This window comes from Equus caballus, chromosome 8 (genome assembly GCF_041296265.1).
Source record: "Equus caballus isolate H_3958 breed thoroughbred chromosome 8, TB-T2T, whole genome shotgun sequence".
Taxonomy (NCBI): Eukaryota; Metazoa; Chordata; class Mammalia; order Perissodactyla; family Equidae; genus Equus; species Equus caballus.
In genome coordinates, this window is record NC_091691.1 from 73,974,343 (window position 1) to 73,990,082 (window position 15,740).

Below are 15,740 nucleotides of genomic sequence, written 5' to 3' on the forward strand. Positions count from 1 at the left end.
CCCCCTGACACAGAGCTCAGGCCTCCCTAACCCACAGTCCTCTCTGGCAATACCTGGTCCCTAGGACCAATGCAGGCAATGCTGTGTTCTCCCCAGTCTCTGCTCTCTCACCTGCCTTCCTCAAGCACATGATCTTAATTCCCAGGGGACCTTGCCGTCAGCCGGCTGTTAGCTAGCACTAAAATGTTAACCGACAATTCAGTTGTTACACTTCCCATGGGCTTTGGTGCTGTGAGTCTAGAACGCCAAAAAACGTTTGCTATTCCAAGACATGAAGATACAATTGCAGAATTCTTGGCATTGGCAACAGGGGAAGGGAGAGACATTCGGGAGCAGGCGACTGCTGGCTAGAACCCCTCCATTCAACCCATTAGGAACCTCCCCCTCTGTCTGTCCTGTGAGGTCGCTCTGGCCTCTCCCACAGACATGGAGGTGCAGGGGAGGAGGCTGTGATGCAGCCCTGGCCGTTCCCAAGGACAGGAAGGATGGAAAATTGGCAGGCCCTCGGCCATCGGAGAATCCCGTCGGCTCTCCCCTCCTTCTCTCCACCACTTCTCCATCCCCAGGCCCTCCCCGGCGGTGAAAGGAAACTATGACTTGTCATTTCAGTTTCCACCTAAACACTTATGGGATATTAATAGATATCTCCAAATATAGCCGTTTTCTGTCAGCTTCAAACACTTCAGCCCAGTTTCAGAGTGAGATGTTGCTAAAAGAATAAGCTAGTCTGCTTGGGATTTTATTACTCTTTCCCTGGACTCACAAGCATGTGCAAGTATGCACATGCATGCACACACACACACACACACAAATACACACCTGCCGTAGCTAAAACGCTCGCCACGCCCTGATCCCGGCAGAGAAGTTTTGGTAAACAGGCCTGGTTTGTCCTCCTCACCCAGGAACCCAGGAAGTTAAAATAGCAGCTCAGGTGAAAAAAGAAGCAGTGTGTGAGCTCAGGCTCTAGCTTCAGGTTCTTCAAATTCCTCCCGGGTCCTGAGTCGGCAAATGCCATCACCAAATGCCTCAGCAAGACGTAAGAATCCATTTCTAAAGAATGCAGGACCTCTTAGGTGTTTGGGGGCAGCCAGGGCGCTGGGGTATTTCAGGGGCCTCAGCTCCCATTCTGCCCTACAATCAGCATCCTCGGCGTTGCCTGTGTCTGCAGCAGACTTGGCTCCTTTCAAAGTGCAACCTCATTTCACCCTCCCCATCACCGTAAGACACGTGCTGGTCGGGAAGGCACAGAAGACCAAAGGAGTTAAGAAATTTGCCCACAGTCACACAGCAGGCAGACGGCTAGACTCCTGGTCCCAAGCTCCCCCTGCACCATGCCTGGGGAAACGCAGGCAGTGTAATCACTACAGTTTATCAGCCCCTTTCCAGGTTTCCCTCCTCTTCCTGACCTGCCCCCAGGGCTCAATCCTCACCATTTTCTTTATCGACACTCCTCTTAAAGGATTGCATCCATTTCCCTGGCTTTAAATTCCATCTCTATGCTCTCATTTCCTGAATGTCTTTATCAAGGCCTTCCTGCCTGCTCACTCAGAGGCATCTCACACCTCACATGCCCCAACTAGACTTCCAGAGTCCAGCCCATCCCCACCTCTCAACCCTTCCTCCCCACGCTCCCCATTTCAGTAGAGAACATGACCTCTACCCACCTACCAAAGGTAGAAACTAGGATCTCCAATTCCCTTCTCTCTTATGGGCAAGTCCCAAGAACTCTACCCCTAGGATCCATCTCTGGTGTAGCCCCTTCTCCCCACCTTCACTGCTACCACCAGGGCCAAGCTGCAGTGTTATTGGTTGAATTGTGTTCCCTCAAAAAGATACACTGTAGCCTAGTCCCTAGTATCTCAGAGTGCGACTTTATCTGGAAAGTGTCCTTACAGAGGCATCCAAGTTAAAATGAGGTCATCAGGGTGGGCCCTAAATCAAAATGACTAGTGTCCTCTTAAAAAGGGGAAACCTAGACAAAGAGACAGGCACACATAACAGGAAGATGATATGAAGAGACATGGGGAGGAGACAGCCATCTACAAGCCAAGGAGCACCTGTGGCTACAGCTAGGGGAGAGGCTCAGAGCAGAGCCTGTTCAGAGCTCCTTCAGAGGGAGCATGGCCCTGCCGACTCCTTGATTTTGGACTCTGGCCTCCAGGACTGCGACACAATAATTCTGTTGTGTGAGCCATTCTGTGTGCTTTGTTATGGCAGCTCTAGCAAGTGAATACACTCCATCTTGGACCCTGAAAATTCTCCTGCCAGTCTCCCTGTTTCCTCTCTGGGCCCCCTGCAGCCTGTCCTCCACCCAGAAGCCAGAGGGGACTTCCTAAAATGGAAGAGCCCCACCAAACCCTGCCTGACACTGGGCTCTGTCCACCTCTGGCCTCACCTGGTCGCCCTCTCCTTTGTCCACCTGCTTTGGTCTGACTGAAGTTCTAGAACCCTCAAGCTCTTTCCCCCGGCACTCTCCTTTTCATCCTGCAGGAAGTCAGCCTAAATGCCACCTCTGCAGACAGACCTTACCCACCTTCTCCATCCCTAACTGACCCCGTCTCAGTGTGGCCACTCCATCAGCATCCATCACCACTGTGTGCTTCGCTCACCTGACTCCTCACAGTTTGCAATTATGGTTTCCTTAGTTTATTCACTTGCTTATTGTTCAGTTCCCCTCTAGACTATAAACTTCATGAGGACAGGGAGTAAGTGTGTGGTAAGTGCTTAATAAATATCTTTTGAGCGAATGGGAATAAAACAACAAAGGCTCTTCCATCCAGCATCTCAGCCAGGCACCCTCTGGGTCCAGTAGGGGGCAAACAAGTCAGTGATTGACTTGAAGAGAGACTAGAACTCTCTCACCCCATCCTTCTTGTCACTCCTTCCCCACATGTCAGGGTACCTCTCGCCAACCTCTGCTTGAGCCACCCTCTCAGTCCCATGCCTCATGCCACCTCTCCAGCCTGGATGACCCACCCTCCCTTCTCCTTGCCATCCATCAGCTCTCTGACCTTCTTTCCACGCCCAGGTCCAGTTCCACCTCTTTCTGGAAGCCTTCCCTGGCTCCCCAAACCTTACTCTGGCTTATTTCTGTCTATTAGTGCCACTCATTTGGAACTGCCTGTGTCATTCCTTATCTTTTCAATGTAAGCCCTCGTAATACTAAGAGTGGCTGTGCTTCAAAGGCTGTAGAGGCTTTGTCATGAACAAAACCTTTCACAATTGTTGTCCCATGAGATCATCCCGGTGGCCCTCCATGGCTGGGAAATTGCTCTTCCTGGGATCATGGAATTCAGCTGTAGCAAATGTGTTGGTGTGCACACATGTGCACATGAGTGCGTCTGTGTGCATGGTTAGAGAAAGAGCAATGCATTCACTGCTGGGCTGTTGGGCACTTTGCCCCCATCCACTCCAAGGAGGGCTCTCCTCAGCGCAGCCACCTGCAAGAAGCCTGGGCCAGCCCGGTGAAGTGAGCTTGGACACCCAGCACCTCACCCACAGGTGCAGGACTCAGCCTGGGCTTGGGGTTTGCAGAGCCTGGCTGGTCCAAAGCTCCTAGAGAGACATACTGCATGCACCTCCCAGACATTGCCACAGGGGAGTGTGGATGACCAACTTGACAGCACAAAGAACGCTGATATTTCTTCTTCTTCTGAAAATGTCTCTATCAGAAACTTCTAGCAGTCAACGGAAGCTCAAACTGACTATGAAAGAAATCCAAATGCTTAAGAAAAAAGAAACTCTCCCTCTAGTAAGCTGGGTAAAGGAAATGAAAACATAGTAAGATATTTTGAAAAGATATTAAGAGGGAAGAGATGTGGTTGGAAGGCTATCCAAATGAAAAAAATAACACTTTTGGTTCAAAAGTTTAAGTCAGTATGTAACTAACAATCTGAGGTAACTTTCGGTTAAATTCTGAAATGGTCATATTTTATCGTTAAAAACTGCCAACCTTTTGGTGCTTAAATAGACACAGTAGCACCACACTGGGCACCTGATGCTGGTGTTCCATCACCTGTGGGGTGGGCTGGGGACATGAGGCCTGGGTCTAAGTGCCACCAGGAGGGCCACCTCTTTCTTGCACCAACTACATCCTTCAGCCACTATTTTGTTCCCTAGTCTTGGTTGTAGGCTGGAGTCTTTCCCCAAAATAAAAGCAGGTGGGACTCACATACCTGAGACACGGGAACTCCACGTTGTCGCTCTCGGGCTGTCCCTCCTCTCTCACCAGCACTCGCTCCAGGAACCAGCCGCTGCCCGCGCCTTTGCCGTCATGTCTGATCCTCACCCGCCTCACCTTCCGCATGGTGACGGACTCAATGGTGAACTCGTCGGCCTTCAGAGGCAGGAGACAGCAAGGCCAGTTGGACTGTGGCTTCTCTGGGGCCCAAACACCAGGAGCAGACATAGGCCCACAAATCAGAAAAGCCAGAGCTGATGGGCTGGGCTCTGGTCTTTTGCTGATGGGCCAGGGGCTGCCTATAAACAAGAAGTCATACTCCTCCCCCAATGTCTCACACTGGAAGGTCATTAGATGTCAAATTCCCAACAATTGAGATCTGTATTTTTTGGTTAAACAGTGGCCATTCCCTGTGATCTCCTTCTAAAAGGCAGATCCCCCAGGAAGATGAACACGTTAAGCTGTTATTAGTTACTAACCATTCATCATGAGTTAACACCTGGCTAATCTCCTCGGGCTTCTTGCTACAGAAGGATACTGGCTCCCTTTTGAGAAGGAGAGCGATTAGAATTGATTGCGGGGAGCAGTGGTCTTACTAATTTCACAGTTTTGCCTGACGATGAGGCAGAGGAGATGCAGTAGGGGCTGGAGAGTTGCCAAGTTTGCCTGGAGGCCTCTGGGGGCAGGAACATGGAGGGTGGGATTGATGGGCAAGGAGTCAGAAGATGCAGAAGGAAAGGGTGGAGAGAGACCTCCACTCGCATTCCAGGGCTTGCCCTGCCCTCATCAAGGAAGCGGCAGCAGAGGAAGGAGAGAACCAAGGCTTCTGTGATGATGGTCTTCAAATCCCCCTCACCTGGTGAGCAACCTTGAGCCTCACACTATTGCAACAACGACTCTTTACTGAGCACCTACTGTGTGCTGTGGGTCAGGTCTGCTGGCAGGGGCAGTACATCTGCCCTCTCTGATCCTTGCAACAACAGGCCACTTGTGGGCATCCTTTCTCCCATTTTAGACACGGGGAAACTGAGAATGGAGTGATTTGCCCCAGGCTGGGTTTGCCCCCAGATCTGCCTGACTCTTTCCCCGTTGCCCCACATGGCCTCCCCAGTGAACCCACTTGATGGCTGGGGGCACAGCCGGTACATTTGTAATGAGGCTAGGAGCAGAAGCCAGTTCAACCATCCCTATGTTTAGCGTCTTTCCTGTTTCTCTTCCGAAAAGGAAAAGAACAGGGTGCCCCCAGTGGTCATGCCTAATGGAGGAGGCAAGGCTCCCAAGTCACCCTCAGGCACCCCAGCTTTCCACTAGCCTGTGTCCTCCAGTCCACACGTAAGGTGCCCAGCTTCCTTCCCTGCCTGCCCACCCCCGAGGGAAGAAAGCTGCTGTCCCTACCTCCCCAAATGTCCTCCTGCACTGCCCTCTTCTCAAAGCTCAGGGGTGGGGAGGGGACCACGTCCCCTCTAGGGTGGCTCTCCAGCTCCCAGCTGGATGGTCCTAGGAGCCTAGTGAGTGTCACGCATGGTAGTTCCCCATTCCCCTCACCCAGAGCGAGCCTGTCTGATGGCTGAGGCCCTAGTACCAGCCATTAGTGCTGCTTTAACAGAGCAGGGAAGACAAGACAGTGGGAATGGGGGTCAGGGTCAGGAGACGCATTGCTGCAACTTACATTGCCCTTCTCAAACAAGTCGGTGTTATTCCTGCAGTTGTAGAGCAGCCGCTCCCCTGTGTCCCCCACGTCACCAAAAAGGCAGAGATAGACATTGGCATCGGTTCCCGCACCTTCGAGCTCCCCTGTGCACACAGTCACACGGTACCGGGCCACTGGCAAGCAGAGAAAGGGACACCACTGGCTGACAACCCCCTGCTGCCAACCCTGGCCCTGTGGCTCCCCTCCTCTAAGCGCTGCCTTCTCCTCTCCACCCAGCTCTCATCCCAGGCTGACCTTGCCCTTTCTCCAAGCTGTCCAGATCCCATCTCACACCAGTCAAGGGCTGGCCCATCTACAAATCTCAGACAGAACAGAGGTTCCCAATCCTGGCCAACCAACTGAATACCCTGGGAAACTTTTATAAAAATTCAGATTTCTGAGCTCTGTCTCAGACTTCACAGATCTTAATTTCCAAAGGTGAGATCCTTAAAACTGCACATCTACAAGTCCCCCCAGAGGACTCTGATGGAGTTGGCAGTGTTTGGGGACCATGAGTCTAATTCAAACGTTTTGGCACTTGATGCCATCCATCCCACTACAGCCTTTTGCCTTAGGTTGTTCTCCAATTCGTACGTGTCCTGTCTTCCCAAGTGAGATAACTCTTCTTTGTGAACCAGAACTGGGCCTCCCTTTCTCTTCAGAACTCCCCAGTGCTAAGGACATGACAGGATGAGAAGCAGAGAGAATGGCACAAAATGCAGCCACTGTGGGAAGGGCAGTAGCTTCTTCCCATGTTGAAAATGTACCATGAAAGAGGTGGACCTGCTTCTCTGCACATCATAGCCTTACCTGTTACTTAAAACAAGCTGGAAAGTGCATTATTCGTTCATCCATTCACTTGCCCCTTGTCTGTTCACTGAAGTCTAGTAGGTGCTAAGCACCATTACAGGAGCAGAGATTCAGCAATGTGCAAGGTGGACAGACTCCTGCTCCCATGGACCTTGCCTTAGATTTGAGAGTGGAAGAGTAGAGAGGAGAGATGGACAGTAAAGTCATAAATTATGAGTCGGAAAATCTCTGAGTTATACCTATAACAAAGATAGGATAATAGTGTGATGCCACAGAGTGTGATGGAAGTGGGAAGGAGTGTGGTAAGGGGGTGAAGATGATTTAGAGATGCCAAAAAGCTCGCTGCAGGTAGGTAACATTTGTACTAGAATTTTAATGTTAGGAGCCAGCCACAAGAAGCTCTGAAAGAAGAGAATGCTATTAAATGTGAAGCCTCAATGTGGGGATAAGCAGTGTATGTTCCAGAGGCAGAGGGAAGCCCCATATGGCTGGAATAGGGGGAGTGGGAGGGGGATGAGAGGAGGCCCTGTCATGGACAGAGCCAGACACATGGCGTGTGACAGGTCAAGGTAAGAAGTATGTCTTCATTTTCTCTCTCTCTCTCTCTCTCTCTTTCTCTCTCTCTCTCTTTCTCTCTCTCTCTCTCTCTTTCTTCCTTCCTTCCTTCCTTCCTTCCTTCTTTCCTTTCTCCTCCCCCACCCCCATCTTTCCTTCTTACAATGGGAAGCCACTAGAGAGCTTTAAGCAAGTAACTAACTTAATATGATCTGTGCTTTAAAGAGCACTCTGACTGCCATGTGGATACCTGATTGTAGGGGAAGAAGTGAATCAGAGATGCCAGTTAGAGGAGTAATTACAGTAGTCTAGAAAAGAGAGGAGGGTGTCTAGGACTGGGGGTGTGGTGGAGATGGAGAAAGGTCAGTATATTAGAGATATACTTTTGAGGTAGAACCACTGGTACTTGGTGATGGATTATCTAGATAATTGAGGGAAAGAGCAGTCAGGGATGACTCCTAGGTTGTTGGCTTCAGTAACTAGGTGGATAGTGTTGCCAATAAGAAGTAGGGATGCCTGAGAGAAGGATGGGTTTGGAGACAGCAATCAATGGTTCTGTCTGTTCATTACATATTTGAGACCCATTAGATGTTCATAAAGAGAGGAAAGATGGCAGTTGAATATGTGTCTGGAGGGTCAGGGCTGTTGACATGACCTTGGTCATCACAGGCATATGGATTCCACTAAAAGCCACAAAACCAGATGAGATCTCCTATGGAGAGGATGTAGACAGGGGTTGTAGAGGGACATCAACATCAGAGCTCAAACCCTGGAGAAATGAACAACTCAGATGAGAAGAAGCAGCCAGTGAAGCAGGGGGGATTTTGATCTGAACCTAAAACTGCTCTTAAAAAGTCTGTTAAAAAATGAAGGAGATATTAAGGCATTCCCAGATAAACAAAAACTGAAAGAATTCATCACTAGCAGATCTGCCTTACAAGAAATATTGAAGAGAGCCCTTCACAGTAGACAGACAGTAACTTGAATTCACCCCAAGAGATAAAGAGCACCAGGAAAAGTGATGACATAGGTAAATAGGTAAACAATATATATGTAACTTTTGTTTGTAACTCTTTTCTCTTCGTATCTTATATAAAAGACAACTGCATAAAGCAATAAATATAAAACTGCATTGGTGGGTTCATAATGTATAAAGATTTAATTTGTATGACAGTATGGTACAAAGGAGGGGGCAGGGAACAAACCTATATTAAAGCAAAGTTGTTGTATATTATCTAAATTAGGTTGGTATTAATGTGAACTAGATTGTTATGTCAAGGTGCTAAATATCATTCCCTGGGGCAACTGCTAAGAAAATAACTCAAAAAATATATATTAAAAGAAACAAGAAAGGTAAAATGGTGTTCCAGAAAATATCTATTTAACACAAAGGAAGGTAGTGATGTAAGAACAGAGGAACAAAAAAAGACATAAGTCATATAGAAAACAATTATCCAAATGACAGACATAAATCCTGCTATATCAGTAATTGAATTAAATGTAAACAGACTAAATATTTCAATCAAAAGGCAGAGTGTGGTGGTCATCCTGAATGAATGTAAGATGGATTATTCATATAATGTTCTGGAGAGTTCATAGAAGTTCTGGGGAGAACGTGATAGGCTCCCAAGCAGGTCCAGAATGGCTTGAGACAGCAGGGGCGGGGGTGGAGGCACAGGGCTGGCTTGGAATTTTATGGTGGTTAAAGGGTGAGAATTCCCTTGCATGAGTCAGGACTTCTGAGGCTTGAACTTTCCACTAGTGCCAAGGGAGGGAGCATCCAGGCTTTCTTATCAAATTGCCCAGATATGAGGCAGAAGGGAGGAGGGGAGTGATGTAGCTTGAAAGCTGTCAGCAGTCAAACATCAAAAAGAAGTTAGACTCTTTATGACACAGAGACTGGCAGAATGGATAATGGATCTAACTATCTGCTATACAGAAGAGAAACATTTTAGATTCAAAGACATGAATAGTTTGAAAGTAAAAGGATGGCTACCAGAACTGACTCAAGAAGAGACAGACAATCTGAATAGACCTATAACAAGTGAATATATTGAGTCAGCAATCAAAGAACTACCCACAAAGAAAAGCCCAGGCCTAAAGGGCTTCACCAGTGAATTCTGCCAAACATTCCAAGAAGAATTAATACCAGTTCCTCTCAAGTTCTTCCAACAAATAGCAGGAAACCCTTCTCAACTCATTTTATGAGGCCAGCATTACCCTTCTACCAAAACCAAACAAAGATGTCAGAAGAAAAGAAAACTACGTAACAATATATCTTATGACTATGAATGAAAAATACTCAACAAAATACTAGCAAACCAAATCCAGCAACAGAAAAAAGAATTATACACCATGACAAAGTAGGATTTATTCCAGGGCTAAAAGTTGGTTTGCCTTCTAAAAATCGATTAATGTAATAAATCATATCAATAAATAAAAAACAAAAAAATCACATGATCGTCTCAATAGGTTCAGAAAAAGCATTTCACAAAATCCAACACTCTTTCATGATTTTTAAAAAAATCAACAAACTAGGGATAAGAGGGAACTTCATTAACCCATAAAGGTCTCTGTGAAAAACCCACAGCTAACGTCGTACTTGATGGTGAAAGACTGGATGCTTTCCCTCTAAGATCAGAAACAAGACAAGGGAGGAGTAAAGTTATCTCTAGTTATGGATGACATGATCTTGTATGTAGAAAATCATAAGGAATCCACTAAAAACTACTAGAACTAACAAATGAGTTCAGCAAAGATGTAGAGTACAAGATGAATACACCAAAATCAACTGTATTTCTATTCCCTCGCAACGAACAATATAAAAATGAAATTAAGAAAACATTTCCATTCAAAACAGCATCAAAAAGAATAAAATACTTGTGAATAAATTTAAGAAAACAAGCGAAAAACTAATAAGTCATGGGGATGTCATGTACAGCATGGTGACTATAGTTAATAACATCATATTGCATATTTGAAAGTTGCTAAGAGAATAGATCTTAAAAGTTCTCATCACAAGAAAAAAAGTGTGTAACTATTATGGTAATGGATGTTAACTAGACAGTGTGATGATCATTTCTCAATACACACAGATATTGAATCATTATGTTGTACACCTGAAACAAATATAATGTGTCAATTATACCTCAATGAAAAAAGGAAAAAAACAAGTGAAACATGTATGCTCTGAAAACTAAAAAATTGTTGAAAGAAATTAAAAATGATTTGAATAAATGGGAAAGCATCCAGTATTCATGAATTGGAAGACTTAACATTGCTAAGATGACACCTCCCCAATCGATCTCCAGAGAAGACGTCACCTCTATCAGAATCCTAGCTGACTGCTTTGTAGAAATTGACAAGCTGATTCCAAAATACTTGTGGAATTTCAAGAGACCCAGAATAGTCAAGATAATCATGGAAAATGAATAATAAAGAAAAAGAACAAATGTTGGAAAGGATGTGGAGAAACTGAAACTCTCAAATACCGCTGATGGGAATGCAAAACAGTGCAGTTGTTTTGAAAAACAGTATGGTACCTCCTCAAAAAGTTAAACAAAGAGTTACCATATAACCAGCAAGTCCACTCCTAGGTATAGATCCAAGAGAATTGAAAACATATGTCCACAAAGAACCTTGTACACAAATGTTTATAGCAATATTACACATAAGAGCCAAAAAGTGGAAACAACCCAAAGGCCCATCAACAGTTAAATGTGGTAAATCCATACAATGAAATATTCCTTAGCAATGAAAACAAATGAAATACTGATACATGCTACATGAGGAATGAGACAAATTGCCAGGAAGTTTAAATTCACTGTACAAATTATTCTTTCAGTGATATATTCATTTTTATCTGAAGATGTAGAGATATCTGAACATTAAATGTGACCATTAAACATGTGGGTCCATGAAGATAGTGTCTGTGGCAAAAGCACGTGTTAGAAGAAAAGGTAAAGAAGGCTTGTTTGCTGACCTGCCTGAGTGGAGCTGGCACAGGCAGGAGCTGAAACCAAGGTGGAGAAAAAGTCTCTGGCCCCAACGTTGCCTCTTCAGAGGGCCACAGCCCCTGAAGTCAACCACCACTGACTTCTCCAATCAACTCAGTTAAAACGCAACTGCCGAATGTTTTAAACCTTCAGCCTCCGTATAAATGAAGCTGATGCTTTTGTGTTAGACTCTCAATGGCAGAAGATGTTAACAGTAAAAGGAATGACCAGCACTAACGGGAGTGAGTACTGAAACGTGGAAGCACAAAAGAGAGGGGAGAACACCAGCCTCACTTATTCTGAATTTTGATGAAAGTCAGTTTTGCTTTTTTAGCTGTAACTATTAGGCCATTCCCAGGAGCAAACTAGTGAGGGAATTTAGAAATCCCTTTGCCTGGGAATTCCAGCCCTCTTTGTTCGGGAGCGCTAAGGTCCACTGGTTGGCAGTTCTCAGGGGTCCTGATCCTCTCCAGGGCCCCCTCCCAGCCAGTCACTGAGGTCCCAAGCTCCTTCCTGGCAAGAAGTCTGTGGAAAATTAAAAATAGTTATATTGTTAGCCATCAGCAGTGAAAGACTTTAAACAGATGGGTAAGAACCAGAGTCTCTTGTACTTTAATTTAAAAATTACAGCTCAGCCCGATTTTTAAAAAGCTGCGATTGTCAGCACCCGAGTCCAGGGGTCTCTTGCCGGCTCATCAGTGGAATGAATCACCTCTGCTGGGCACGCGGTGGAGAATGCTGACTCCACCCGGTTCACTATCTCACGTAGCTCCAGAGGGAAAGGCGGAGTGGACACAAATTGTGAGCTGGTCTGTGTTAATCACTGTGATCACTCTCAAAAGTTCTCGGCTCTCAGACATGGTGTTAACTGCTTGTTAGACTGGACCTGATTTTTTAAGTAACTAGGAGAACACAATTTCAGACTTAGAGAATGAATTTTAAATTGGCCTTTACTCATTTTACAAGACTCCAAGACTCTCCACTTAAGGGATTTCCAGGAAGCCTTGCACATTATTCATTACGCCTGGTACCAAGTGGGAAAGTGCACGTTGCCACCAGCTCTATTTACTGTTACAAAGAAGCATCCAGACCAGAAAAGGAGATCTGAGTTCTTGCATAGGTGAGTGAGGGCAGAGGTGTGTTCCAAGAGCAAGAGAAATTGAAGTGAGCCAGAAGAAGCAATGAGGAGGAAGAAATCTGAGTTGGTATGGGCTCCAAAGTACTCCAAGTTCCCCCTGGAAGGCATTAAAATTCCTTTATTGCCAGGACAGACAGCCGTTCAACCCAATGCTACTCACTAGAGACTTTGTTGCATTGAAATGGTTCTTTAATAGTATCACAGAAGACAAAAAACAACAGCTATGATGGTTCCATATCTTCTACCCTGTTTCAAATGTTACAAGCATGTTCACAGACATAACGTGTAGAAATGCTCTTCCTCCTTACCCCTCCCGCCACTAGAAGACCTAGCTCAAATGTCACTTCATCTGCAAAGTTTCTTCCAACTTCCTGGGCAGGATGTTTATCTCGCCACTGTGTTTCCACAGCATTCATTCACCACGCCTTGCCAGTTCCACCTTCAAAATATTTCTTGAATGTATCTTCTCTCTAGTCTACCGGATCCCTGCTCAATTCCAGGACCTCTTTTTCTCTCCCCTGAATGACTCTAGGTTTGCCCCTAAAATCCATCCTCCACACACTCATGAGTTGGCTGGCCCCTGAAAGACCAGGAGAGATGTGGGGAGGAAGGAGCTGGAGGGAGTTCAAGGGTAGGGTGTCACCAAAGTCATGAGAGGGCTAGAGAGCAGGAGCCTGTGTCAGAGGCAGGAGCATGGAGTTCAGAGAAGAAGCAGCTTTGTGGGTTGATTCCAATTGAGGTACCAGGGAGCGGCTGGTTAAGTGAGTGGGAGGCGGACAAGGACCAGGATGTGGATGAATGGGTTTTCCGCATGGACATTGAAAGAAGCAAGACAAAGTCTCTGAAGTTTTCATGTGCACAAAAATTACTTGGTTGGGGGCCAGCCCCAGGGCCTATTGGTTAAGTTTGTTGAGCTTTGCTTTGGCAGCCCAGGTTCGGTTACCGGGTGCAGACCTACACTGCACATCAGTGACCACACTGTCGCAGCAACCCACATACAAAATAGAGGAAGATTGGTGCAGATGTTAGCTCAGGGTGAATCATCCTCAGCAAAAAAAAAAAAAAAAAAAAAATTTGCTTGGTTTGCCTGATAAAAATACAGATTACCAGGCATACTCCTCAGAGAATCTAATCAGCATATCTGGGGTTGGGCCCAGGAGTCTGCATTTTAACATACACACCAGGCAATTTTGATACAGGTGGGCCCTTGATCACACTTTGAGAGATACTATCTGTTATGGGCTGAATTATGTCCCTCCGAAGTCTTATGTTGAAGTTGTAACCCCAGTAACCTCAGAGTGACTGTATCTGGAGGTAGGGCCTTCAAAGAGGTAATTACGGTAAAATGAGGTCATATGAGTGGGCCCTAATCCTATAGGATTAGGACTGCTGTCCTCACTGGAAGAGAGAGAAACACCAGGGACACAGAGGGCACTAGAGGAAAGACCACGTGAGGACACAGCGAGAAGGTGGCTACCTGAAGGGCAAGGAGAGAGGCCTCAGAAGACACCCAACCTTGATCTCAAACTTCCAGCCTCCAGAACTGCGAGAAAACAAATCTCTGTTGTTTAAGCCCCCCAGTCTGTGGTATTTTGTCATGGCATTGCTAGCAGACAAGCATGCTGCTCCGGAACAATGGCAGGAGTTGGGGGTCTAGACAATGACCAAGGGACCCATTAAATCACCTTCAGTGAAAGAGGAAACTGACCAGAGGCCAACAGAAGACAGAACTGACCTGGGACAGAGGCAGCATTGTGACACGGTGTGAGCCACGAGTCTGAGAGTGCAGAGGGAGTCAGGAGAACGCCCGCTCCGCTGACCCCACAGTTTGTGAGGCGGGAAAGCAGGGTTTTGGGAGTCCGAGGGAGCCATGCTTCAGTCAAGGCAAGGAGGAAGTGGAGGTAAAGAACATCTTGGAGATTCTAAGTAAAAACGGTAGATTTCCCTCTGGGAAAACCTCACTAAAATGACAATATGCAGCCTATTTAAAGATGTAATCAAAGAAAAAAGCATTCACCAATAAGGCTACGGGAGAAGGACAAGTACAGACAATAGCAACAAAATTTTGGAAACTGGAGAGCAGCTAGCAGAGTGATTAATGCCTTAGCACAGGGTTCCGCGGCAGCGGCATCACCTAGAAACTTGTTAGACTGGCAAACTCCTGGTCCCAGCCCAGACCCACTGAGCCAGAAACTCTGCGGGGGGGACCCAGTCATCTGTGCTTCAGCCCTCCAGGCACTGATGCAGCCGACATTTGAGGACCCCTGATTTAAAAGACCAGAGAGAATTGATCAAAGCTATCAGTTGTGAAATTCAGAACCAACCCCGCACAAAGGCTTGGGAATGACAGCACCGGGTCACTTTAGAAATAGGGAGTGAGCAACTCAAATCATGAGAATTGGTTAAAGAGTTCAGAAAGCAGTGAGGTCCCAAGACAACCTCTCCAGTTGTTCATATCTGCAGGCTTGATTCTAGCACACAAAGGACACAGATCAGGTGAGAGCAGGTGTACTTCTGCCTTGGTGGGCTACATATTACATAAGGTCCCAATCAGGGGCGGAATCATATGTGGTTTATCATATTTACAGGAAGAAGATTACCTTGTTGCCAAAGAAAATATTACTGAATGTGAAAAGGCAGCGTATAGCCATTGACCCGGGGGCAGGAGACCTTGTTCTAGATCCCACTGTCTCTAACTAACTGTGAAATCAAAGCAAGAGTTTCCTCAGTTTCCTTATGTGCATCGGCTATTTTAAGGGCCTTTGAACACAAATATTCAATGATCATATATTTTGGTTAAAAATGAAAGAAAACCGTAAAAGAGCAGATACATAGTGCTAATTGCAAACATTGCCTAATTAGACTAACAGACTAGGTGATCTCTTTTTAGATAATTGCTGTTTGGGGTTACTATGCTTTTGAGAACTTAACTCTGTTCAAATCATTTCAACAAATATATACAGAGCTTCTAACAGATGTACGTACCAACGCCTGAGAAGTGACACTATCCAAATATTTAGAAAGGGCTACTGGGAACTGTGGGTGACATGATTTTCCATGTATTCTCAACTTTTTGTAGTTTTGCAATATTACTTTACTATTAAAAAAATTAAGGACTATGACAAGGATAGCAAATAGGTTAACTATCTTAAGTGCCAATTCTGATCAATGGCTAATGTCTGCCTAGAGTGCTTTCCTGAGGCCTGTGAAGCTCATTTCAGACTCAATGGGAAAGAATGCTATGATCCCTCAGTAGTGTCTGCCAAGGGAAAGGAGAGACATGCGCTCTGTATTTGCCAACACTCTACTACTATAAACTAGAGGCAAAATGATCTCCTTTTATCCTTTGAATGTGGATACTCAACTCCAGAT

At 45.9% G+C, this 15,740-nt stretch overlaps 1 protein-coding gene across 2 annotated transcripts in view; it reads right to left on the minus strand.

Annotated features, from left to right (window-relative positions):
* The window catches only part of LOXHD1 (lipoxygenase homology PLAT domains 1), a 168,601-nt gene that overhangs the window by 91,409 nt on the left and 61,452 nt on the right, over positions 1–15,740 (minus strand). For both annotated transcript variants that reach the window (XM_070275638.1, XM_070275637.1), the window contains exons 13-14: positions 5,850–6,004; positions 4,176–4,336 (exon numbers count right to left, since the gene is read on the minus strand). In XM_070275638.1, the coding sequence (XP_070131739.1) occupies positions 4,176–4,336; positions 5,850–6,004 (316 nt within the window). The remainder of the gene's footprint in view (positions 1–4,175; positions 4,337–5,849; positions 6,005–15,740) is intronic.